The 27,918-nt window shown below is 38.8% G+C and overlaps 2 protein-coding genes across 2 annotated transcripts in view; both read right to left on the bottom strand.

Annotated features, from left to right (window-relative positions):
• LOC124971344 (vexin-like) overlaps positions 1–27,918 on the bottom strand; it is a 183,348-nt gene that overhangs the window by 61,231 nt on the left and 94,199 nt on the right. The gene's annotated exons all lie outside the window — the stretch shown is intronic.
• LOC124971672 (putative MAGE domain-containing protein MAGEA13P) lies at positions 4,504–5,532 on the bottom strand. The gene has a single exon (XM_047535330.1). The coding sequence runs from the start codon at positions 5,530–5,532 to the stop codon at positions 4,504–4,506; it is 1,029 nt and encodes a 342-aa protein (XP_047391286.1).

The raw sequence follows: 27,918 nt of genomic DNA, 5'->3' as shown, positions 1-27,918 counted from the left end.
GTCCCCAAACCAACTGTGTACGTTGTCCTGTGCCACCACCCTCCCCACCCAGATTCCCCACCTCTCCTGAACCCTTCTCCATCCTGTACTAACCACTGGATTCAGAGCTCGAGTGACAGCTGGCCTTGGGCTCTCTGCACTGGCATTGCTTGGGGTTTAACTTACATACTATGACAGTTGCTCTCCTCTGGATCCTTCCGAAGTCTCACACTAGGTGAGGATGTTTATTCTGGTCACATACCCTTGTTCTTGAACCTTCTGATCAAATCCTTCCTTTTCCTCTTGTAAAGGGGAAATGTTTGGTTGATATTTCAGAATTTTAAATCATGCCCAGAGGAGACTGGACATCACTGCATAAATCTACCTTTGTATGGATGAATTGTTTTATATATATTTTTTGCTTAACCTAACTAGGTAATGAGAAAATGCAAATTAAAGCAATAGCAAGATATTTTTCACTCATAATTTTGCCACAATTTAAAATATCAATAATGTAAAATGGTTCTGAGCATGTAGGGTGTTAACCTACACTAATTCACGAAAAAATGAATGGTGAGGGAATTTTGGCAAAAAAATTTCAGCAATATTTATGAAAATTGAAAATATTCACACCTTTCTCACTTTAATAAAAATTTCCACATTAAAATGTATTGCTTATGAGAAAATATGCATGTTTGCCCAAGAACATATGTTCAAAGATGCTGATATAAGTTCTATTGATCATATAAAAAGATGAGAACTTATGTGTCCATCAGGGGGAAGCATGCTAACTAATTATAGCATATATATTTTTTAGAATTCTTGGAGTAGTCTACACAAAGTGAAGTAGGTCTTTATGTGCTGTCATGGAAAGATCTTCATACATTTTAGTGGCAAATGCAAGTATCAGATGAATATGTATTTCATCACCATGCATACTAAAAAAATATTATAGTCTATGCATCCATGAAAAGCCTGAATTTGGCTTTAAAATACTGCATATCATATTATTAACTTTGGTTAATTCTAAGGAGGGAGATGAATTTTTGAGGAACTTTGTAAATGTAAGAATTGTGATAAATGTGTACGGTCACATTTTTTGCAATAGGTATATTTGCACAATTACCTTTTTAAAAAATATTTTTAGTTGTAGATGTACACAATGCCTTTATTTTATTCATTTAAATTTATGTGGTGCCGAGCATTAAATACAGTGCTCACACGTGGTAGGCAAGCTCTACCACTGAGCCACAACCCCAGTCCCACACAATTACCTTTGTAATGTAAATATTTAGTGAACTATGTGCAGTCAAGGAGCTCCTAGAGTCATTTACATATTCATTTATTTAAATAAGTATATAAATTAGTATAAATATAAAATATATTTACTAATGTAAATTTAATATTTACAAAAATATAATTTACTATAAATGTAAATAAAATAGGAACTCTATTAATCAGCTAAGTGACTATTAGCTTATACAACAGAAAAAAACTGAAATTTGAACAGCTTAACACAGAATTAATGAGCACATTAATTCTGACGTGGGTTGGCAGGGACTTCTCTTTGTACACCCAGGGATCCAGACTGTTTCCATATTTAGCTTCATCATCTTGACCCAGGGCTGCCATTTTTGTTGTTGAATGGAAGTGGAAGCATGGAAATGTCATACTGGTTCCTGCCTAACTATAGGAGAATGGCCCAGGAAGGAGAGGAAGATAGGATGTGGATGATTACTTACAGTTTTTTCCATAAACTTTTATATAGTAGGTGCCCAATTACAAGCAACTACTATATTTTGACAAAAGCCATCTTCATTTATTAGAGGAATTTCTGAGAAAACCAAGTCTGTCTTGATATTCACAAACTTTTTCAAATATTTTCTAATAAAGGATCATATCTAGTTTCAAATGGATCCTGTAAACATTAACAGGGAGTTCTGCTCTGCTCTTTGCAATAAGCTATACAATCTTAGTAAGTTGAGATTTTTCTCCTTCGATTTAAGGCATGATAAGAATCTCAACTTACAAGTCTCTGCTACCTTCCATGTGAACAAACATTCCTGAACACCTGTACAGGCGCCATTAGGTAAACTGCAAACAAATATTTTCCTGTGGAGTCAGAAACACAGAAAAGAGGCAGTGGGACTATTAAACATTGTTTTATTTTCATCAGCAGTAGGAGGTGATCTAGGAACCACTGCTCACCTCCTAAAGGAATTCCAGGGTTTTAGGAATTTAACCTCTTGTGAATGTTCTATGGTCTTTCTTCATCTACCACTTATGTGACAGGCTTTAGTTCTCAAGCATCTAAGTCCATTCAGCTGTGTATGTGCTCAGTGGCCTGTTTCAAATAATACAACTTCTTAAAAAGTCCTACTGCAAATATCAGTGATTTCAAAACCTCTCCTCTATCTTTAGGGTTATATTCCAAGGATCAGTACATTATTTGCAAATCAGACTCCACTCACAACTCAATTGAAAAATAATTTGAGTGTGTGTTGGAGAGGCTTAGTGGGGATGACCAGGCATCAAAACATTCTCCAAAATGCACTGTTAAATTGAACAGGCTATTGCTATGGAAGAAGTTTCAGAATGAGGGATGGCAGATCAGGGAGAAAATAGATGGTTCTGTGTTATTCCAATGGGAGAGGAACACAGCCTTCATAGGAATCTGCACTGTCAGGTCATCAAGGTCATCAGGCTGGGTTCCAGAGTTGGACAGGGGGGCACAGGGAGTCACTAGGGAAAGGGTGTTGAAAATTGGGAAAGTGTTGGGGTAGGGCAAATTGCCATCACCTGGGCAAAGGTAGCACTCCAGAATCCTGGGACTCAGGTTGGAGGACCCCAGGTTAGTAAACCCCATAAGACAATCCCAGATTTTCTCTCATATCACTTTCCCTCTTTAGGTCTGTTTTTAGTATCTTTGCCTCAAGGTTCTCCTTTTTGTTGCCTGAAAGACTAAGCAAGAGAGACAAGTCTGCCTTAAACTGATAGGAGTGGGGACAATATAGGCCTAGATGAATTTAGACTAGGAGTCAAGTCCTAGCCCTGTCCTTTACTAGCCATGTGATTTTGGAAAATTTGCTAAGTGCTGAGTCTAAGGTTCCTCATCTCTTAAATGAGTTCATTAAGTCCTGTTTTATAGAACTTCTATATATTATAGATGCAAAGTGCTTTACATACCACTGTATGTATACTGGAGGTTTTTTTTTTAAAGGCAGTATTTTCTAATGAGTTTGACCCCAGAGAAGATTCTACCTACCTACCATCTTCTCTGGGAGTGTGTGTTTGTGCAAGATTAAGGGCATCTTGGATAATACACAGGACATGACTCACTAAATGGGCTAGAAATGCTACTTTGTAAATAAAACTCAGCAATTTTTCTCTATTAAAGACATTTAATTTGGATGTGGCTGAATTTTCCCCAACTGTATGTAGCTCAAAGCTCCTAGAAGTTTAGACTAATTCATCATTCTTCCCAGTTTCCTTTTCATTCAAACCATTTTCATCCATTTCACTCCATCCAAAAATCTAACTCCTAATTACAATCAAGATAACTCAATTATATATTTTCAATGAAGTAGACTCTAGTTGTCCCAGAACAGGAAAAAGAATGCCAACCCAGAGGCTTCTGGACACTGCATCAAGGGAATATCATTTCCCAGGAAACCCTTGCAGGTGTTGTGTATATGACACTTAGTTCATGCACTGTGTTCATCTATACCTGGACAAGTGTATAGGACACTTTCCACACCTGGCCCAGGTGGAATCTCCTGGTTTAGCCATAATCCAAAAAGATTTCTCAGATCAGTTTTCCATTACAGGATTTTCTCTCACCAGTAACACACACTAGAGTCTGGCTCTTGTCACCACTTAGCTTAACCTAAACCCCTATGGAAGGATTGACAGTTTTCCAATCCCCAAAATCCCTTGGCTCAGGGCATTTACACTTGACTGCTGGCATCTCAAAATCCACATCCTCACATCTTTAACTTGTTCTTTGTTTTCGAGGACATCTTACCATCTTCCTTATAATCTCTACTGCTAACATTGTTTCCTCCAATAAAAAGATGCTCAATTAATGCTCGAAGAATACATGAGCCAGGGAGCAAGGGCTACATTTATTAACATTTAATTTCTTGTACATTCCTAAATAAACCAAGCAAATGAGGTACTTTTCTTTAATTGCACACAATGACCAAACAAAAAGGAATACTAAGATTAATCATCTTTTACATTTTTCCTGCATTTACTGTTTTCACATTTCTAAGGAAATTTTTGTTCCAACACCATGCTATATTGTTGCAGATGACAAAAAAGTTTCTATATTTTTCAAAATAGCAAAACTCATTTTTAAACCTAACGAATGTGTGACCAATGTAATTAGTAGATCTAAATTCTGAAGTTAATAAACCTATTAAGAAACAAAACTTGAAAAATACCAAGAAGATGTTTCCAAAAATCTCTTTACTACTTAGAACTTTGATTGCTCTGAGCAGTGTGAGGAATCTTTAAGGAACTTTATTCAGGGAAGGAGAAGCTCCTGGACTTGGCTTTGGAATGTGCACTGGTCACACCAGTACTACCACCCACGTTGGTAATCAAAGACTGGGCTCTCTCTTCCTCATCTCTCAAAGCTTCCCTATACAAGGATGAGAAAGAAGTGGGGTAATTCCCACTGACTTTAGAGAAAAACTCTAGGACTTTCATCTTGCTGGTTTCTGCGTATGATTTTGGGCCCCAGAGAAACTCGTAACGAGGAGGACTGCTACTGGGCACCTGCTGGTATACTAGGTATTGCTCCTGCACCAATTCTCTGGTTATGAGCTTCTTGGGATCCCCAGAGATGAATTTCTTCTTTCCAAACACCTCGATCATACTCAACATCTCCCAGATCTTCTCCTCAGATGCATGGTTGCCCTCCATAAAGATCACACCCAGGATTAGTATCAGGAGACCAGTCTTGGGTATGCCCTGGTCTTCACTCAGCTTCCCATAATAGGTGAGGTTTAGCATTTCGACAAGCATGTAGGAGTGGCTAATGGGATCCACTTCCTTCACTTCTATGCCAAAGATTACCTCCATGCACTCACAGGCATTCCTGAAGACCACAGGGAAGTAGTCCTTGTGCTCTTTAATGATACTCTCCAGCATTTCTGCCTCTGTGATGGGCTCCTTTGTTTTATACTTGGCAATCAGGAACTTTACCAATTCAGCCACCATCTTCTCTAGTGTGTTAATTAATGACAGCTCAGGGTCTGGGCTGGCCTCTGAGATACTTGTATCATCATCTTGGCCACTGGAACCTTCATACTGGCCTATTGGATTGGCTTCGATGTTAGTGGAGAAGGCAGCTTCCTGAAGACTCTGGCAAAGAAATGGTGTTCCAATAGAAGGCCATTCTTCTGGGGTGTCCAGGGTTGAAGTAGGGACATCTACTATGGCATCCACCTCCTCAGCTGCAGAAAACTGAGGAACAAGTGGGTTCTGTGGCTCTCCTTGAGCTTGGGGGTCAGGGTGGTGCTGATTCTTCTGCTTGTAAGGAATCATAACTTGTAACAAGGACTGTCACAAGTGTGGGCAGAAGGGTGGTGAAGACAACTGGCCTGAGGGAGAGAGGAAGAGTGTGAGAAACTTAACCTTGTCAACATTGACAGAAGCTGTCTTCATAGGTCTTCCCTCAGATACTGCTCTAGGGCCTCACAAGTCTTCTGTCCTTCTCGTCAGCCTATCTCCTAGGAACCTGTAGGAGGATGTGAGAATGCTCTTCATGGTACACTCAGCCAGCACAGTGTGAGGTTGACAGTAGGGGAGGTAGGGTCAGGAGCTATGGGGTTTCTTCTGTTTTAGAAGTAAGGTTCCAGATATACATTGAGTGTGCACCTCACCATGGCTCTGAACATGGCCTGACTCTTCCACTCTGATCTGGGGACATATGACTCATTTCAAGGCCTCCTCTGCAAGAGAAACTGAGGGAGCACATCAGGTTGCGAACTTCAGGTAGACAGAACTGATTGGATTCTGTAAGGTTCCTATAGTTATAAAGTGGATGGGTCCTCTCAACAATAGATTAAAGGGATATAGAGCTAGGCTCCATCTGCTCTTGTGCACAGGGGCCCTCTACCCTCACACTGACTTATTGAAAGGCCTACGACTCCTCCCTCAGCTGAACTGAGTTCAGCCCACTGAGACTATCAGGTAGGAGTAACGGCACAACACATCTGGAAACCTAATGCCCTGAGTCTTTCAGAATAGGACCCCCCAACTGTTCAAGGGCATGGGGGTGGTCTTCTCAATCCATATTCAGGTTCTTCACCTTGACTCCTAGCAGGGCTTGGGTCATCTCAATGGGCTGACCACATGTAGCTCCCTGTTGATGTGAAGTTGCTCCCTCAGACCAATGAAAAAAAGTGAGGTGTCACACAGTCACATCTTCCCAAGATCTCCTAGGGCAGACAGCAGGGGCTTAACCCAGTATGTCCTTTAGTGGTGGCACATGGCAGTACTTCCTTAGGGGCCACACCTCTATGCCAGGCAGAACCTGGGACTTCTCCCTCTGGTGACCTAGTCTTCTCGGACAAACAAACAACAACCAATCCTCACCACCCTTACACAACCAGGTCATCTGTAAATGAGGGGTGATTCAGATAGACCTGCCTGGGGCCTACCACGGTTAACAGGGGTGAAGCAGGTTTCTCCGAGGACTCCCTTGGAGTCAGAGTTACTCTTAGTCCTCCTGAAGGTATTCATATTTACTCTTGACAGGACCTGCATTCCTTTCCTTTTGATATCCTGAGGATATATCCCTCAGGCCAAGACCTCCATCTTCCAGATGCCAAAAAGGGAACAGAGATGGAAGGGGTTGTAGGGTGCTGCCTGTGCCAAACAGCCCTACCCAGGGTCTTCCAGAACCGACAGCAGGAGAACAGAGCTGGATCTCCTCTATTTGCAGTTGGAGGGCCTCTCAGGCCATTTTCAGACTCATTTTGATTCCTGGTATGGGTGAGGTTCCTCTGTTGATCTGAGGCCACATCCTTTGGACAGAGGCCCTTGTTGACTAAGATTATCAGAAAGGAAGTGAGGTTGAGCCCGAGATCGACAAGGTCTACCAGGGCTCACAAAAAGCAGGGCAGTGTCTGTGTAGACCCCTCTGAGTGCTGGGTTGGGGGCATATTTATTCTTAACAAGGTCTACAACCTTTCATTTTTTTTTTTTCAGTACTCAGGGGTGTTCAACCACTCAGCCACATCTCCAATCCCCTTTATTTTAAATTTTGAGACAGGGCCTCACTACCTTGCGTAGGGCCTTGCTACTTTGCCTAGGCTGGCTTTGATCCTCCTGCTTAGGCTTCCTGAGCCACTGGGATTACAGGTGTGTGTCATCACACCCCGCCAAACTTTCCTTTTTCGGACTTGAGAATGCCTCCCCTAAACCAAGACCCCCAAATCTCAGAGATGCCAGATAAGGACGTAAGGGGAGTAGAGGGGGGGACCTTTCTCTGCCTTACAACCACACCTCAGGCTCTTAGAAGAGTGCCTTTCTATGGCTCTCTCCCAATCTGTGCTGGTAAGCGCTCTCAGCTATATTCTACCAAAGGGTATTTGTCTTCACACCTGGGAGAGCTTGCATCGCCCCTGATGAGCAGAGGCTCAGCCCTTCAGATCAAAGCACTCACCACCCCGAAAACCCCTATCTGGATAGGATGCAAGGGAAGGAGGAGGCTCAGCTGGCCAGCATTTCCTGGGGTCCCCAATGCTGACAGCAGGGATTGGAGTGAATTTCTTATTTTATTATTTTGGTACTGGGGATTGAAACAAGGGGCATTTAACCACTGAGTCACATCCCCACCCCTTTTTATTTCTTATTTAGATACAGGGTCTTGATGAGTGGCTTGGGGCCTCAGTTAGTTTGAGCCTGGCCTCAAACTCATGATCCTCCCGCCTCAGCTTCCCGAGCTGCTGGGATTACAGGTGTGTGCTACTCCTCTGGTCCAGGGTGAATTTCCTCTGGGTTCTGGGGTGGGGTGACCTCCAAGGTCATATTCATGCATCGCCCTCCCTTTGCTGAACTGAGCCAAGACATGGGAATGCCAACATAGAAGTGCCGAAGATTGGGGGAGGTGTCTCTGCTTGACTGCCCTGTCCGAGCTCGCACAGCTGAGCACAGGGGTACATTTCTATGAGCTAAATTCTTTGGTAAAGGTTCCCTCAGCCCACCATAATAATCCTCACCTTGATGCCTACCACTGCCTGAGAAGTTTCCCTCTGCGGACCGGAGTCTGGCCAGCTCACAACAACCGTTACCTAACGTCCAGGATGGAAGTTGGATACACCACATCCGGGAACCCTGTCTCGAGTCGTCAGCGGCTGACGCAACAATGGCTTAGATGAAAGTGGGGGGCGGCTACTACTTGTGGGGAGAGAGTGGTGAGAAAAATCTTACTCTTCTTTCTGGGTTCTCACCTTGAAGTCCAACGATAGTGCCTTGAAGTCCAACGATGGTGCCTTGAAGTCTGACAGTGCGCAGAACTACGTCAATCTCCCAACCGGACTCCAGCCCCCTCAAAGGATGCCTCACCTTCTTCAGATTTTCAAGGCGGAAAACGGAAGTCAGTATACGCCACATCCGGCCACTCCACCTGGGATTTATCAGGGCTGATAGCAGGGGCGGGTTGCACAGGTTCTCTTCTGGTTGAGATGGAAAAACCCCTCAGTCGCAGCTGTGACCCGCTCTGATTTCTGATACCCGCTGGGTCTCCTCTCTCAGTTGGTCAGTGCGAGGTCATACATCAATGGCCTTACAACACTGAGACCACCACTATGGGCATGAGGTGCGGCCTTACCTGACAAATTTCTATGAACTTACAAGAGCCGGGAGGTTTCTGTGGGATTTCTTGTGTTCTGTGTTGGAGGTTGCCTTCAGTCCCCCTCAAAGTTTTTGCACTTTCTCCTAACAGGTCCTGTACTGCCTGCCTTCACAAGGTGCTCTAGTTCTCTGAGACAATCCTCCACAGAACTGTAGAAGGTATTTGTTGGTGGTAACTGTTCCCCACTTCCCGAAGGCTAACAACAAACATTGTTAATATTTTTAAAATACATTTTATTAGTTGTCAAGGATCTTTTTATAATTTTATTTTATTTATTTATATGCGGTGCTGAGAATCAAACCCAGGGCCGCACACATGCCAGGCAAGCGCTCTACCACGGAGCCACAGTCTAATATTGTTAATATTAATTAAGGATTTGCATCTGTTTATTAGAGTTATTGGCCTCCGGTTTTTTTCCCTTGATTTGTCTCTATCTAGGGTTGGTGTCAAGGTGATTCTGGAGCGTTCCACGGCTTTCTCGAACGGTGGTTCCGCTTGCTGTTTCTGAGCTTATTTTCTACTCAAATTGCAAATTTGTTGGACCAGCAGCTGGATGGCAGTGTCTCTTTTTCTTACACCCTACCAGAGAATTTCATCTGATTGGATGGGTGCTTCCCCCACCAATCCCATTGAGCCACCAGATACTGCCACCATCTGTTGATTTCATTAATTTTCTTTATTACAGAAAGTGATGATTTTGGTTTTCACCTGGTTGCTAGCTCTCTGGGTTGCCTTACAGGTGTTTGCCCAGTCTTCCTACCTCAGTTTGCCACTGCAGAATTGCTGTTCTAATTCACGCTTGGGAGCTGCAATGATATTGTGGGTTCCTCTGATCTGCCATTTTTTCTTCAGTCCTGTTTTTCTTTCTTTCCAAACCTAAAATGTTTTTTTTTTCTTGTCTTAGAGTACTAGTTAGCTAGAAATTCTAGTACAGTACCAAATAGGTAGGAGGCTAACCCATTTCTTGACAGTTAAACTTAAGCTCATACAGATTCATGAACATAAACATTAAAGGTTTGATAAGCTCTGAAGTTAATAAATCTGCTACCAATTATAAAGCATCAATGTTACAGGTAATACTCTAAGGGATTAATTTTTTAATACTAGCAATACAAGTGTTTTTGAGCAATTACTATCAATGATTTTTAATAAAGTAGGTATCACTATTGACCCTATTTTATAAATAATATAAGGCAAATATACTAGGAAATTGAGTTGCTATTTTAATGTGACTTTACAGTCTGCATTTCTTTTTTTTTCCCCTGAGGGCTTTATTTGTTCATTAGATTCACCCAAAATTCTGTGAAGCGGGGATTAGTATTATCTTTATAGTAGAGGAAACTCAGGCCCAGAGAGTTACTTTTTCTGTATCACTTCGCAAGTAAGGGGCAGAGTCCACACGGTGCATTTCAAAAGTCTATACTTCTAACTACTATGTCGAATTGAATTACAATTTCATTCTAATGTCTTTACCTTAAATAACAGATGGAACTTTAATGTCATTTGATTACAATAAAATACCAGTATCGATTATCATAGTTTACATTTGTTTTGAGGCTTTGAGGGAAATGCAATCCATCTGAAATCAAACTTACATGGAAACCTAAGAAGCCTCTACTGGGATTGCAAGTTCAAGGCCAGCTCAAGTGATTTAGTGAGACCCTGTTTTGAAATAAAAGGACTGGGAATGCAGCTCAGTTGTACAGTGCTCCTGGGTTCAATACCCAATCTCTCTCTTTCTGTCTACCCCCCCACATACAAAGGACACCACTAGCTTGTTAATGTCTCTCTCTTCATTTGCCTACAGAATCACTTGCAGACAACATGGGCTGGTTTTCCAATTAGGCAAGCAATTAAAAACCAAATGAGTCAATTTAAACCTAATCTTGTAAATCCACAAACATTCCTAACTTCCTGCATAGGTAAACTCCTGTTTTTAACTGATAAGTATTATGAATTACTGTCTTCATGGTTTTCAGAGACTGCCTCAATTACGAATTGCTTTTGTGCTAATTGTTTACAAAACAGTAACGCTTTGCTGTCTTGTTTATCGTTATCTTAGCATGATCCCTGCCCTATGTGTGCCTTGTCCAGTCACGCCCCAATCTGCCACTGTGAACCTCTGAATTTCTCTTATGCTGAAAAACCTTAACCATTCATGCCCCACCTGATACAGAACAAGGACTGCTGGTTTCTTGCCCCAACATCGCCCTCTTTCATCAGGAAACAGTTTGCAGATGTCGTTGCCCATTTTCCCATAGAAATTGAATGTAGAAATTGACAGTGGGAAAATGTAGCAGTGGTCCACTTTATACTTACAATATTGCCCTTGCTGCTCTGCCACTGTGACTTATTTATAAAACAAGACATGTTTCTTTCTCTACCTCTCTCCTTGCTCCTCCCTAATCTCTCCCCCTCCCCAATCTCAGGGAAAACAGGATTGCCTTTCCCCATCCTAGACAGTCCTAGAGCACACACCCATCATAGGAATGAAGTCATCCAGACTTTGGGGATGGCACCAGAAGATCTCCAAAATGACTATCTCCCAAATAAACAAGTGAATTACAAGAGAACACACAGAATTTAGCCTTTGAGTCACCTCTTTAAAAGCCCCCTGCTGCTGGGTGCAGTGGTGCCTGCCTGTAATCCCAGCAGCTGGGGAGGTTGAGGCAGGAGGATTATGAGTTGAAAGCCAGCCTCAGAAACTGAATGAGGCCCGAAGCAACTCAGTGAGACCCTGTCTCTAAATAAGAAATAAAAAGGGTTGGGGATGTGGCTCAGTGGTTAAGTGCCCCTTGTTTCAATCCCCAGTACCAAAATAATAAAATAAGAAATTCACTCCAATCCCTGCTGTCAGCATTGGGGACCCCAGGAAATGCTGGCCAGCTGAGCCTCCTCCTTCCCTTGCATCCTATCCAGATAGGGGTTTTCGGGGTGGTGAGTGCTTTGATCTGAAGGACTGAGCCTCTGCTCATCAGGGGCGATGCAAGCTCTCCCAGGTGTGAAGACAAATACCCTTTGGTAGAATATAGCTGAGAGCGCTTACCAGCACAGATTGGGAGAGAGCCATAGAAAGGCACTCTTCTAAGAGCCTGAGGTGTGGTTGTAAGGCAGAGAAAGGTCCCCCCCTCTACTCCCCTTACGTCCTTATCTGGCATCTCTGAGATTTGGGGGTCTTGGTTTAGGGAAGGCATTCTCAAGTCCGAAAAAGGAAAGTTTGGCGGGGTGTGATGACACACACCTGTAATCCCAGTGGCTCAGGAAGCCTAAGCAGGAGGATCAAAGCCAGCCTAGGCAAAGTAGCAAGGCCCTAAGCAACTTAGCAAGATAAAAGAGGGCTGGGGATGCATCTCAGTTGTTAAGTATCCCTGAGTTCAATCCCCAATACCAAAAAAGAAAAAAAAAAAGCCCCCTGCTCCTCTTGATAGGCAGAATCACAGCCTCTGGGACAGAAGTCACCTATGTTTCCCCCTTGCTAGAAAAGCAATAAAACTTCATTTCTCTCAAAACCCTCCCAAAAAACACAAAAAAACAAATGACCATATAATGTTGAGCAATTATCAATGAAGAACAACATATTGCTTAGCTGTATATAATAAAGTGTATTTTTCCCTAAAGAGTTTTTAATCAGTACTTTTACATACACAGTCTTTTTCGTTTAAGAATACCCACAGTGGTGTTTCCAAAATTGACATAAGATCACTGGCAGATCATTTTGGTTTTCTATAATTGTGTGATGTTTCTAAAGCAGAGGGGAACATTTGCCATCTAGAGCCAAAGAAAGCCAAACACTGGAATAAGTCCTTTTTGATACTTTGATACTGGAATGACAGGTTGACAATGAGCAATGTGAACTAGCTCATAGAACCTTTGAGCAATATAATTCATTTTTTTAAAAACTTTTAAGTGAATGGGTGCAAGTTGTGCACATTTTGTTTTGGCGGTTACATTTAATCTGCAAAGAAAATTTTGTATGTGTGTATATATATCATATATATGATATTTGTTTGTTATCACAGTAGTGTGTAGTATTTCCTAAACTCTGACCTGATGCTAGTGTTATTAGAGATGGCAAAGAGTGATCTATGAATAAAGTAATAAAATTAGTTGTGAAAATGCTGATCCTATGTTCTCATTCTTATTGATTCATGGTAAACTTTAACCTATCAGGAGATCTCAAGAATTCTGTAGATGGAGGGGGCAAGATGGCAGATTAGCATGAGGCAGTATCTCTCCTAGCTCAGCTACCCAGAACTCAAGCAGCAGGATTACTGCTTAGAGTAAAAAATCCTGAAACTGGAGGGGCAGTCTACCTAAATGGATCTACATTTTTTTTTCCCTGTGTTTATCCATGATCTGCAGAGAGCAGATCAGGGACCATCTTGGGACTGCAGCACCCCAGCACCAACAGGATCTAGAATCCCAGATATGCAAGTTCATATGGGCCTGTCTGAGCCTAGCACATACTTGGCTGGGCATAGCAAACCCATGGAAAGGTTGGAGAGAGCCTGACTCTCTCCAGTCCTCCAGACCTGTGAGTCCTTGGGTTCACAGGATTGATGGGGCCGGCTGCAACAGTTTGGGAGCTTGGAAGGGTGAGTGTGAGGGCACTTGGCACTCAGCTTTCTTAGCCAGCAGGTCTGGCACCTGCATTCACCTAGGCCAGAACTTCCAGGTCTTGGCACCAGCCCAGTCCCTCACTGCCTGTCCATTCCAGCATCTACCCGGTTCCCTGGTGCCCATCGTATCCAGCACCACTCTGGCACTTGCTAGGGCCCCTGGGCCCTCCAGTCCCCATTGTCCTAACCCAGTTCACCACTATACATACTAGGCCTGCAACCTTGCCCTCAGCTCATAGCTCAGCCTGCCTCTTCATTGCCTGGCTGCAGCCCAGTTTGCCCAATATGCCAATTCACTGCCAGGCCCACCTGCCCCAGCCAGCAGCTTCACCACCTGACCGGCAGCCTGGCCCGCCAACACTAATATCCCAAAGGAAGTTGGGAACGGCCCATGCTCCCAAGACTAGTTCATACCTCAAAAAGAAATGAAAGTCAGCTGGGCACAGCAAACACATATCCTCACTGACAATTTAGTCCACCATAGTAGAAATGACTTCTTAATTTCTAAACATTTCAACAAGATTTTTTTTTGCTGTTGCTTTGGTTTTCTAGGTTTGGTTTTTGTCTTATTTGCATGTGTAGTGATTGACTACTTGAAAGAGTTTCAGGCAATGAAGGCAATATATAACCTTGAAAATAAAGTTGACCACAGATAAAATATGTTAGGAGACAATGAACCAAATGAATGAAAAGACCAAACTTAACACTTATAGGGATAGATGAAGGCACGGAGATATAAACCAAAGGAATGAACAATCTTTTCAAATAAGTAATATCTGAAAATTTCCCAAACCTTAAAAATGAAATGGAAAACCAAATACAGGACACTTACAGGACCTGGAATATACAAAATTACAAGAGCCGCACACCAAGTCATATTATTATGAAAATGCCTAACATACAGAATAAGGATAGAATTTTAAAGGCTGCCAGAGAAAAACAATTGGTCACATTTAGAGGGAAATCAATATGGATATCAGCTGATTTCTCGACCCATACCATAAAGATAGGAGGTCTTAGAATAATATATACCAAGTTCTGAAAGAAAATGGATGCCAGCCAAGAATACTATACCCAGAAAAATTAAGCTTCAGAATTAATGGTTAAATGAAAACCTTCCATGATAAACAAAAGTTAAAGAATTCACAATTGGAAAGCCTACACTACAAAACAGGGCCCTCTGGCTCCCCGGTCTCCTCCCTGGTCCCTGACCTGGCCCCAAATCTGGCCTATCACTCACAGCTTCATGGCCAGCCTGTAAGTGCTAGCACGTGGCCTTGATCCACTGGGTGCAGAACAAATGGGTCCCTTATGTGGCAGGGCCCCAACTTGCCCCATGTGCCACTTAGCTGCCAGACCTGCCAAGTCCAGCACACAACTTCACAACTGGCCTGCCAGGTCCCAACAGCTGGCCATGATCTATCTACCCAGTGCAGACCAGCTGGGCCCACAATCTGGCTGCCCAGATTGCTGCTTTGCTGCCAAAACTGCTGGGTTTAGTACACAGTCTCCCCATCAGCTCCCAGGATCCAGCATCAGGCCCAATCCACCTGCCACCTGGACATGGCCAGCTGCTTTGCTACTGCCCAAAATCACTTTGCCTCCAGGTCAGCAGGCCAGTCTACCCACACTAATCTCCCAAGAAGGGAAATTAGGAAATTTTAAACCCCAATCTTCAACATGGTGAGCATCACAATTAAAAGGAAGGACACACAACCCATGGCCCATACACACAAGTTTAGAAAATGAAAAGAAAACCAGGTGGGCAGTCAATGAACACATACACTCACTATTTTGTCCACCAATTTGGATACAACTCCTAATTTCTTAACATTTCATCAAGACTTTTCTTTGTTGTTGTTGTTGTGGCTCATTTGTTGTGGCAGTAGTTCTGTTTTGCTTTTTGATTTGGGGTTTCCATATTGGATTCTTGTTTTATTTGAATGTATACTGACTGAATCAAGGTTCCCTACACGTATTCACATTTGTTTCTCTCTTGTCCTTTCTATCCTTATTTTTCTTTTTTCTTCTTTCTTTTCTTTTTTCTTTCTTTCTCTTTTGTTGTTGTTGTGGTTTTTTTGGTTGTTTGGTCTTTTTCTCTGAAGGTGTTATTTTCCCTTGCTCTGTATTTTGAGGGTTAGGGCTTATGATTATTTTGATTTTGTTTTGTATCACCTTTATCACTACTCTATCTCCCTTGTCTCCCTCTCTCATTTCTCTATTCCCAACACACAAATTCCATTCTGTCTCTTCTGCTTTATATTCTTCTAATTTTTTCATTCATTTTCAAACTAACAACTTATCCTAAGTTACCACTGCATGTGCCTTATTTACCCTTAGAAATTGCGAACACTCTTCTACCCTTCTAGCTCTCATTCTTTACACATACTAAACTTTCTCCTTAACAATTCTTAATACTAATTGAGGTATATAATGTCTACCCCTACCACCAATGTCACATCAATCATTAGTACAGCAGAAGGCGTAGACAACACCTATTGTTTGATTTTAAACCAGACATAATACATGATTATGTACTGTTTATACTGATGGAAATTACTGCTCCCACTATCCCTACATATGGTACCAATTAACACTAGATATCGAAATAGGAACAAAGGACCTAGTCTATTGCTATATATTTTTTTGCATACAATGTTGCTATCATTGAGCTCCCCACCCCAACTTGTGAGGTAATAATAACATAGAGGGACACTATAAACTCATAAGGTAGAAAATCTCCAGCATCAGATCCATCCAGATAGATGGGTAGACAGACACACAAACAATATAAAAAAGAAAGGGGACAAACCATCCCAAATAACCCATAGTACCTCAACAGTAGACTCCATTGACACTATAGTGGAGGAAATGTCAGAGATAGAATTCAGAAATTTCATGGTTAGACAGAGATACAAGGTAAAAGAAGACATAAGAAATGAAATCAGAGACAAAATACAGAAAGTGAAAAAATCATTTCAACCAGGAGATAAAGATCCTGAAGAAGAATCAGTCAGAAATTCTTGAAATGATGGAATCTATAAACCAAATTAAAAATTCAATTGAAAGCATCACCAATAGACCAGACCACTTCGAAGACAGAATTTCAGGCAATTAAGACAAAATATATAAACTAGAAAACAAAGTTGACCATGGGGAAAAGATGTAAAGAGACCATGAACAGAAGAAATAAGGGATAACATGAAAAGACCAAACTTAAGATTTATCAGGAGAGATGAAGGCTTGGAAATACAAACCAAAGGAATGAACCATCTTTTTTTAATAGGCAGTTTTTAAAACCCAGTTTTTTTTTTGTATGTTCTCAAGTTTCAGGAGTTGCTTAACATTGGCAAATGCTGTAGACAGGTAAAGTAAGAACAGGTGTTTCCCTGAATTTAAACTTCAGTAAGAAATTTCTGTGGACCAGAGAAGAATACTACAGCAGGCTAAAGAAGATATTATGACAGGTTTAAAACTGAATCAATGTAAAGTCTCCCAAAATTAATCAATAACTAATTACCATACATTTTCGAAATTTGCTTTATACCAAACTTGACAAAACAATTTGAAAGTTCATTTTCAAGAATAAACCTATGAGGGCTGGGGAGATAGCTCAGTCAGTAGAGTGCTTGCCTTGTAAGCACAAGGCCCTGGGTTCAATCGCCAGCACAAAAAAAAATAAAATAAAAAAAAATAAACCTATGATGGTAGCCACTAAAATTCTGAAGAAAAGATTAATGAAAGGATACTTATTTAGACATCCAAGTATTAAAACTTACACAGTACTCTAATTAAAATAGGGAGAAAATTACATAAAATAGGCAGATCAGTGGACAAGTACAATTGAGTTCACTCAATGTTTTCAAAATTTTAGCTGCATCTTAACTATTTTCATGTGGTTTCTAATGCTCATAAGATATTTTATACAAAGGAAGCATTATAAACTATTGAAATGGTGCACTAATTTTGATATGTAGCCTATTTTGTCTTAGGAATACACAATCTTTTCAATGAAATAATATCTGAAAAGTTCCCAAACCTTAAAAACAAAATGGAAAACCAAATACAGGAGGATTACAGGACCCAAAATATACAAAATTACAGCAGGACCATAATAAGTCATATTATTATGAAAATGCCTAACATACAGAATAAGAATAGAATTTAAAGACTTTCAGAGAAGAGGGGTAGGTGACATTTTGAGGGAAACTATTCTGGATCTCAGCTAATTTCTTGACCCAGACCCTTGAAGCTAGGAGATCCTGGAATTATATATACCAAGTTCTGAAATAAAATGGATGCCAGCCAAGAATACTATACCCTGCAAAATTAAGCTTCAGAATTGACAATGAAATAAAAACCTTCCATGATGAAACAAAAGTTAAAAGAATTCACAACTAGAAAATCTGTACAAAACATACTCTATAAAATATTTAATGAAGAAGAAATGAAAAACAAAAGTGAAAATAAGCAAAGGGAACAGCAACACTGGAAGAATGATCAATCAAAGGAGAAACTAATTCAAATTAAAAATAAGAAATAAATCAAAATGATAGGGAATAAAAATCATATCTCAATAATAACATTGAATATCAATGGCCTAAACTCATCAATCAAAAGACATAGACTGGCAGATTAGATTAAAAAACAAGACCCAACAATCTGTTGTCTCCAAGAGACTCACCTCATAGGCAAACAAATCCATAGACTGAAGGTGAAAGGATGGGGAAAACCGTATCATTCACATAAACAAGCAGGGGTTTCCTTCCTCATATCAGATAAAATGTACTTAAAGCCAAAGTTAGTCAGAAGGGACAATGACAGTCATTTCTTACTACTTAAGAGAATTATATATCAAGACATAACAGTTGTAAATATTTATGCCCCAAACAGTGGAGTACCTATATACATCAAACAAACCCTTCTCAATTTCAAGAATCAAATGGACCACAGCATGATATTAATAATACTGGGTGACTTTAACACACCACTATCATCACTAGATAGATCCTCCAAATAAAAACTAAATAAAGAAGCTATAGGACTAATGAATACAATTAATAATTTAGACTTAATAGATACATATAGAAGGTTTCATCCACCAAGGTCTGAATACACTTTCTTATTGGCAGCACACAGATCTTTCTCTAAAATAGACCATGTCTTAGGCCACAAAGCGACTCTTAGCAACTATGAAAAAATAGAGATAATACCTTGCATTCTATCAGATGATGATGGAATGAAACTAGAAATCAACAATAAAACAAAAAATAGAAGCTACTCTAACACTTGGACACTAAACAATATGCTATTGAATGACCAATGGATAGTAGAAACCAGGGATGAAATAAAAAAATACTTAGAGGTAAATGAGAATTGTGACCCAACTTATTAAAATCTCTGGGAAACTATGAAGGTGATTCTAAGAGGCAAGTTCATTGCATTGAGTGCATTCTATTAAAGAATCGAAAGTCACCAAATAAATAACCTAACATTGCATCACAAAGCTCCAGAAAAAGAACAACAAATCAACACTAAAAGCAGAAGACAGAAACAAAGTCTCAACAGAAATCAATCAAATTCAAACAAAAAAATTCAAAAAATACATGAAACAAAAAGTTGGTTCTTTGAATAAATAAATAAAATCAGTAGACCCTTAGCCAAGCAAACAAAGAAAAAGAGAGAAAACCTAAATCACTAAAATTCACAATGAAAAAGGAAATATCCCTACAGCACTTTTGTAATACACACAACAATCAGAAACTATTTTGAAAATCTGTACTCCATTAAAATACAGTCAAGATGACATTGACAAATTTCTAGAGACATATGATTCTCAGCCAACTTCTACCAGACCTTCAAAGAAAAACTTACATCAATTATTATTATTCCATAGAAAAGGAGGGAACCCATCCAAATTCATTCTGTGAAGCTAGTTTCACCCTGATACCAAAACCAGACAAAGACACATCAAGGAAAGAAAATTTCAGACAAATATCCCTCATAAACATAGATGCAACTATTCTTAATAAAATCCTAGAAAATAGCATACAAAAACATGAAATTGATAGTTTACCATGATCGAATGGAGTTCATTCCAGGGATGCAAGGTTGTTTCAACATACAGAAATCAATTAACATAATTCATCACATCAACAGACTTAAAGACAAGAACCACATGATTACCTCAATAGATGCAGTAAAAGCATTTGACAAAATACAGCATCCATTCATGTTCAAAACACTAGAAAAACTAGGGATAGTAGGAACATACCTCAACATTGTAAATGCTATATATGCTAAACCCAAGGCTAACATCATTCTAAATGGAGAAAATTTGAAAGCATTCCTTCTATAACTGGAACACTAAGGACCGCTACAATGAAAACTGCAGAACACTAAGGAAAGAAATTGAAGAAGACCTTAGAAGATGGAAAGATCTCCCATGTTCTTGGATAGGCAGAATTAATATTGTTAAATGATCATGCTACCAAAAGCACTATGTAGATTTAATGCAATTCCCGTTACAATTCTAATGACATTCTTCATGGAGATGGAAAAAGCGTTCATGAAATTATTTGGGAAAATATGAGGACCAGAATAGTCAAAGAACTCTTGAGTGAGAAAAGTAAAGCAGGAGACAACATAATACCAGAACTTAAATTATACTATAGAGCTATAGTAACAAAAATGGCATGGTATTGGCACAAAAATAGAATTGAAGACCAATGTAATAGAAGAGAAGATGCAGAAACAAATCCACATAAATATAGCTATTTCATACTAGACAAAGGCACTATAAACATACATTGGAGAAAAGATAGCCTCTTCAACAAATGGTGCTAGGAAAACTGGAAATCTATATGTAGTAGATTGAAATTGAACCCCTATCTTTCACCCTGCACAAAAGCCAAATCAAAGTGGATCAAGGGCCTAGGAATTGGATCTGAGATGCTGCACATACTAGAAGAAAATGTAGGACCAACTCTCCATCATATTACCTCAGGAACAGCCCTCCTCAACAAGACTCCTAAAGCATAAGAAGTAACATCAAGAATGAATAAATGGGATGGCATCAAACTAATAAGTTTCTTCACAGCAAGGGAGACAGCCAAGAACATGAACAGAGAGACTACAGAATGAGAGAGAATCTTTGCCACCTGCACCTCAGGTAGACCACTAATCTCCAGGATATCCAAAGAATGCAAAAAACTTATCACTAATAAACCAAATAACCCAATCAATAAATGGGCTAAGGAACTGAACAAACACTTTACAGAAGAAATATGAATACTCAATAAATATATCAAAAATGTTCAACATCTCTAGTAATTAGAGAAATGCAAATTAAAACTATACTGAGATTCCATCTCACTCCAGTCAAAATGGAAATTTTCAAGAATACAATAATAACAAATGTTGGTGAGGATGTGAGGAAAAAGGTTCATTCATATATTGCTGGTAGGACTGAAAACTGGAAGAACCACTCTGGAAAGCAGTATGGAGATTCCTCAGAAAACTTGGAATGGAACCACCATTTGGCCCAGTTATCCCACTCCTCAGCATATACCCAAAGGACTTAAAATCAGCATACTACAGTGATGCAGTCACATCAATGTTTATAGAAGTTCAGTTCATAATAACCAAGCTTTGGAACCAACATAGGGGTTCAACAACAGGTAAATGGATAAAGAATAGTGGTATATATACACAATGGAATATTACTCAGCATTAAAGAAGGATGAAATTATAGCATTTGCTGGTAAATGAATGGAAGTGGTGACTATCATGCTAAGTGAAATAAGCCAGACCCCAAAATGCAAAGCTGAATGTTGTCTCTGATATGTGGATGCTAATACACAATAAGGGGTGGGGAGAATAGAAGTTCTTTGGAGCAAAGGGGAATCAAGGGAAGTGTAGGGGATGGGTATAGGAAAGACAGCAAAATGAATTGTACATGACTTTCTTAGGTTCATATATATGAATACACGACCAGTGAAACTCCACATTACAACCACAAGAATGGAATCCTAATTAGGATAAATCATACTCTATGTATTTTTGCCAAAATACCATCTCCTGTCATGTGTATCTAAAATGAATAAATAAAAAAATTATATTCAAAGAATAAAAAGGTGTACTTGTGAAGAAAAAAGGAATTCTGTAGTTAATGTATCTAATCAACTTGCTTGTTTCACTATTTTCAACTTATTTGACCTCAGAACACTCTATTATGGCATATTAATTTAACATCTTCTGGTTAGTTATGCACACATTAGTGTTATGTTAAACATAGATTGGGAAAAACTGGTATACTAGAAAAAACATTTAAAACTAGACAAGTCTTGGTTAGTATTCTATCCTTTCCTTTCTATCACCTTTGCAAATTTGAGTCTGTTAGGTAATATCTCTAAGTCTCCAAATTACCATAATCACTACCTTACAGTGATGTTTTGAACATTAAATGAAACAATGTACAAAAAATATCTAGTACAGATGCTCAGACAATGTAGCCCTTACCTATCATTACTTTTCTCATTATCATTGTGTCCTACTTTTTATCATCACCTGTGTATCTCTTTCACAACCAAATATTCTTTTCTCATGGTCAGATCCAGATGTTGGATCACTGACTATATAACAACCCTCCTTTGTGTCTTTTGCCATCCCACAGCCTGATCATATTTCTTCCCTGTATAAGATTATCTAGGTATAGGTCTTCTTACAGCTGTCCTTTCTCAGCACTCTTAGACACCTCTCTTCTCCTTTTTCATAATTATCACTCAGAATAAATATTAAATGTGTTAGTTAGATTTTCTTTGCTGTGACCAAAATGCCCAGAAAGAACAACTTAGTGGAGGAAAAGTTGATATGGGGCTCACAGTTTCAGAGGTTCAGTCCATAGTTGGGTGACTCCATCTGGGCCTGAGGTGAAGCAGAACATCACGAAGGAAGGGGTCTTGCTGGAGGAATGCTGCTTACCTCATGGCAGTGAGAGTACGGGAGGAGGTAGAGTACAAAATACAATTCCCAAAGATATGACCCCCAGTGACCCAACTCCTCTACCAATCCCTCAACTGTCTACAACTACCACCTAGAGGGCCCATTCCAAAGAGGAAGAACTAATTATGTTACAGTTCTCACAATCCAATGATTTCACCTCTAAACATTTCTGCATTAACACAGGAGCTTTTGGAGGACACCTCATATCCAAAACATAACATTAACTCGAATAAATACTAAGAAAATGACTGTACTATTTGTATTTTGTTCATATTTTTCTTGCTCTAGAAAAGGGAAAAACATGTAGAACAGCAATAATAATACTATGCAAAAGTAACAGACTAAAACAGATAATGGTATAAGGATGGGAAAGGGAAAATTAGGTCTTCTGGAAAGTTTGGAAAATATAGAATTTAGACTTCTTAAGTTGAAAATCAAAGGATGAACAGGAGTTTACTAGGCATACAAGCATCATTCAGTGCAGATTATTTATTAAGTCAAGGGTATCATTGCTCTCATATCTTACCAATCTGCATTAAATCATCCTTTCACTGCAGACTTCTGTAATGGCCTATTCCATTGTACGAATGCTCATTTCATGGTAAATAAATTCCTCTATATCTAGAACTTAGAATTCTCTGCTCTCAAGTCATATAAAAATGTGAGAGACCATGAAGAGTCGTTTCTAAGTACTTTTTATCTGAAGTGGAAACTAATGCATGTTCAACAGAATACTGGACACTTTTACTTAGGTGTCCTAAAAGTAATTCCAAATTAGATATATTCAAAATTGAACTCTATTTTCTCACTAACATCTCCATAATCTTTCCTGGTAATGGATATCTCCTATACAATGCATGGAGACAAACCTAGGAGTCATGTCGATAGCCATATACAAATGAAGCAGAGGGAATATCCTAACTCTGCATCTGGTAGCTTGAAGGTGAGCATTAGAGAAAGCTCTACAGAAAGATTCATGGAGGAGATGACTCTAAAAAAACTTGGAATCAGTTTGTCAAAGAGATATCTACTCCCACTTTAGTTGGGGTGACCAAGTTATAGAAGCAACCTAAGCATTCATCAATGGATGAACAAAGAATGTAACACACACACACACACACACACACACACACACATGGAATACTATTAAACCTTAAAACAAAGGAAATTCCATCATTTCCAACAACATGGATGAACCTGGAAGACATTTGTGCTAAAAAAATAATCCAGACACAGAAAGACAAGCACAACTTGTTCACACTTTCATGTAGGATCTAAAACAAAGTCATAGATTCAGAGAGTAGAAAATGATGGTTATCAGAGGCAAGGGGTCAGGGAATAGAAAGATGTTGGTCAAAGTGTAGAAAGTTACACTTAGCATAAATGTTAAGTATTTAAGTTGATGAATATGTTAATTATCTCAATTCAATCATTCTACACTATACACACATAGCATCATTGTGTAGCTCATAATTACATACGATTATAATTTTTCGATAAGTTAAAATAGTTTTGAAAAGAAAAATCCTAGTGGGAAAAAATAAAGTGAAGAGTGTTGAAGGAACAGATGACAGTATATCCAAAAAGCATGTGTTTAGGAAACTGTGGCATGTAGAAGGCTTGCAGATATATGGTATACTCAGACAAGGTAGTTAGGGGCAGACCCAGATTCAGTGGATGCCAGGCAGGTAGTGGCACAGGATGTCAACCTATTATTTTATTAACATTAAAATGTTAAATAGTAAATGACACCAATTTTCACATTTCTATCTATAAGTCATTCATACAACTGGGGAAATAGTAATCAGACCTTCTTTGACTAAAATTCTTAGTATCTCAAAGAGAAATTTAAAAAATATTCCTATCCTCTCCTTGTGAATTTTTTTTTGTAACATATACATGCAAGTTGCATGTTCCAAATGCAGTTGGCACAACTAAACCCAACATCAGGCAGAGAACGGTCAACCAAATTCAGCAGCAAAGTATAGGGTATTTGGAATTAGAAATTTATCTAGTAGTTATATTTTAAGTGGTTCACTCTGCTTCCCAAGAAGTTGTTAGAATTTGAAAATCGTATAGAATAAATTAATGTCATAAATCCTTTACCTTAAATATAAAAAAGAATAAGACTTTAACATTAGGAAATAGGTTTCTTCCTACCCTCACTTGAAAGTGGCTGAAGAAGTATTTAAATTTTTTTTTACTAGATTTGGTGCCAAACTATAGCCATCCTGAGAGTACATTTTACTACTCTGGCTCTGAATATGGGGGAGTAATGAGAGATGAGGCAACAGAGATCATCAGGGGCAAATAACTAGTAGGTCTTATATGCAATGTAAAATATGAAATTTATCTTGTGTATTATTAGCATCCATGGGAAGGATTTAGGTATGAGATTGGCATAATTCCATTTACATTTTAGGCAAATCACTTTGCTATCCATGCATAAGATAACCTTAGCAGGGAGAGGAAGGAGCACAATTGAAGGCAAGAAACCAATTTAGGACGCTACTGATATAGTCTAGGTATAAAATGACAAATTAAATTAGTTACTCCTTGCAGGTATATGGAGGGCAATAGCGATTCAGAATCTTTTTGAAGAGGCAGAAGCTGCAAAGGTTGGTGATTGATGGGGTGTGGGAGATGAAGTAGAGATAGGAGTCCAGAATGATTTATTCATTCATTCATTTAAAAATACATTAATTCCCTGCTTTGTGTCACAAATCACTAGAGTCTACAAATCTCAAGATAAGTAGAACACAATCCTTGTCTTTAGGTAAAAGAATTAGAAATGCAGAAAAATATTTATAAGATAGTATGATAGAACTAAAGTAAAATTATGTACAAATTATAGTGAAGAGTTAAGAGGAAGAGGTGATTTACCCTACCTGGGAAATTTGAGGATGGCTTTAAGAATATACAAGGTTTGTTTGGATGGTAATGGATCATTCTGGTAAAATCATTCTTGGAAGAGGGGGTTTGATATGCAAAGACAGATAAATTTAAAACAAAATAACCTTATTTTGGTAATGAAGCTTTAAACTGTTCAACCTTACTGTGTATGAGTGAGGAGGGGAGAGATGAGAGAGACCTTAAACAGTTAATAAAGAACAACTAGATCATAAAGTACTTTAGAAAACTTCATGCTGATGAGTTTGGCCTTGTCCTAGAAGGCAATGAGTAGTCATTAAAAGATTTAGAATAGGAAAGTGACATGGTATATGTTGAGTTTTAGAAAAGATCCTGCTCTTTGAAATCTGCAAATAGTTCTACAATCATAGTTGACCACGCTTTTTGTGTGCTTCTATAGTAACTACTATTTTATCACTTATTCTACTGAAGTCAGACAGAAAGGGTTTGAATCCTGGATCAATCGTCACTTATTGGACCTTGGGCAAGTCACTTTATAATTGATTTTTGCCCTTTCTGTTAAAAGAAATATGAATAGCACCACACACATTAGGTCCTCGTGATGGTTAAAAGAGATAATGTATGTAAAATACTTGTGACGGTGTCCTTAATATATAAAACAAATAGCACAAGTAACACAAAAGAAATGTCAATATTATGTTTGTTTGCATGTTTATGAGACAATGTGCCTTACAAGACTTTGAAATTCCCAAGGGCAAACATTATGTCCACTTCTGCATTTGTAAGTTATAGCAAAGATTGGCATAAGTGGGATTATGCCAATCTAGGTCCTGGCATTGTGGAGAATATAGTGATAGGCTATTCAAAATTCCCTTCAATGAACGACTTATTGCTCCAGGAGTGTTGAGAACACTGACAGCAGACACCCTAGAGTAATTAGTTTAGGGATCATTTCAGCTTCTGAGAGAGGTGCCTGATTCATGGTCATATGGCTTCTCATGGTAGCCTAGACATAACGAGTAATTAATTTAGGAGTAGATCTGGAAACTCTGAAGGGAATTAATATTTTAAGAGATTCTTGTGGGGTTGGATATGTTGGTTATTGAACTGCATCACAGATTGGCTAGTTCAGTTCTTCACTTTTGCTTCCCTCCTTCCTTCCATAGGTTTCTATCTCCAGTTGACTCCTTAGTAAATATGCTACATAGCAAAGTCCATCTCAGAACTGGCTTCTTGGGAATCAAACCCACAATTATGGTATTTAGGAGAAACTAGATAAAGTTTAGTTGAATGAACGAAAGAATGCTCATCTTATTTTTGCTGCTGAGTGGGAAAATCATGGGCTTTATGTGTCATGCAACCTGTTCCTCCTTCACCTTGATGAGGACGTAGTAGTGATGTGCTCTGAAAGGATATGCACTCTTCCTTCTTTCTCTATTCTTATGTATGTACGTACAGGGATAAATTCGACTTTGGCAGAGTGTGAACTTTCTGTGCCAAAAGTATTTCTGTTGGCTTCTCTCCTTGTAATTAAACCATGTTCTTCCTTGAGGATGTCTTAAAAGGAGATGCTTGGCTTTTAAGAAATCACTAATATAATAAGAAATGAAGCTGTGGTGATAGTGTAATCCTGAAGAGAATTCTAATGCATGAAACTTAATAAATTAAATCAATTCAGTATACTATATGAAAATTTAGTTTCTCATTTCTTAGTTTTCCTGTTGGTAGGAAAGAGTATTCAGTTTTTCTTTATTCATCATGTTGTCTTATATAACAAAGGTGTATTTTGGTTAGTGTATGAGGTTTTAAACCATGAATTTTAAAAATAATTTAACTTTCTTTTTAAACTTTTACATATAAACTCTTACATTTTTCTCTTTCTATATTTTTGTTGGTGCATTATAGTCATACATAATTATGGAATTTGTTGTTACATATTAATAATTTAACTTTCAGATAACTGAGTTCTTCTATCCTGTAATGAGTAGGAGTTCAGTTTTTTGAAACATTGAAAAGTCCCCTGTTGCATCTTGTTACAATTTTGGAGTGATGAGTTTAACAGCACAGGGAATACCTATAGTTATTCCAGTTAGAATTTTCTCCCTTAAGGAATGTATAATCAAATCCAGATGTGTGGATAGGGGATAAATATGTAAGTGCAGATTCCAAAATCATGTTCATTAATGACATTTCCAGACTGTCGTAACTGAGAGTTGATTTGATGAGAGCAAATGATTGCAATAAAATATGAGTGACATCTAAAGTCTGGTTTCCAAGTGAAGGAATGTTATAAAAGTATAATATAGTTGGAAAATAAAATGCAATCTAAGTAGGAGTATCAAACTAATCATTTAAAGATGGTACCACTGGATATGAAAGAACCAAATGAATCTTTAAAAATAATTGTATGGCAGAAGCACTTTCAAATATATTTATACACATATATAATATATAATATTATATTGTATGTAATAATATAATATGTATATATGTATATATATCCTTACTATATTTTAAGAGGAAGAGACCATGCTGGGCCTGCTCCACAGTTTCTACACTGCAAGGTGCTATGCTTAA

The sequence above is a fragment of the Sciurus carolinensis genome, chromosome X (assembly GCF_902686445.1).
Source record: "Sciurus carolinensis chromosome X, mSciCar1.2, whole genome shotgun sequence".
In the NCBI taxonomy this organism is placed as follows: Eukaryota; Metazoa; Chordata; class Mammalia; order Rodentia; family Sciuridae; genus Sciurus; species Sciurus carolinensis.
The sequence above is the reverse complement of the archived record's forward strand: the minus strand, read 5'-3'. Positions and strand labels throughout refer to the sequence as shown.

Coding starts and splice junctions, on each gene's coding strand:
- LOC124971672 (XM_047535330.1), bottom strand. CDS start 5,532: ATGATTCCTTACAAGCAGAAGAATCAGCACCACCCTGACCCCCAAGCT.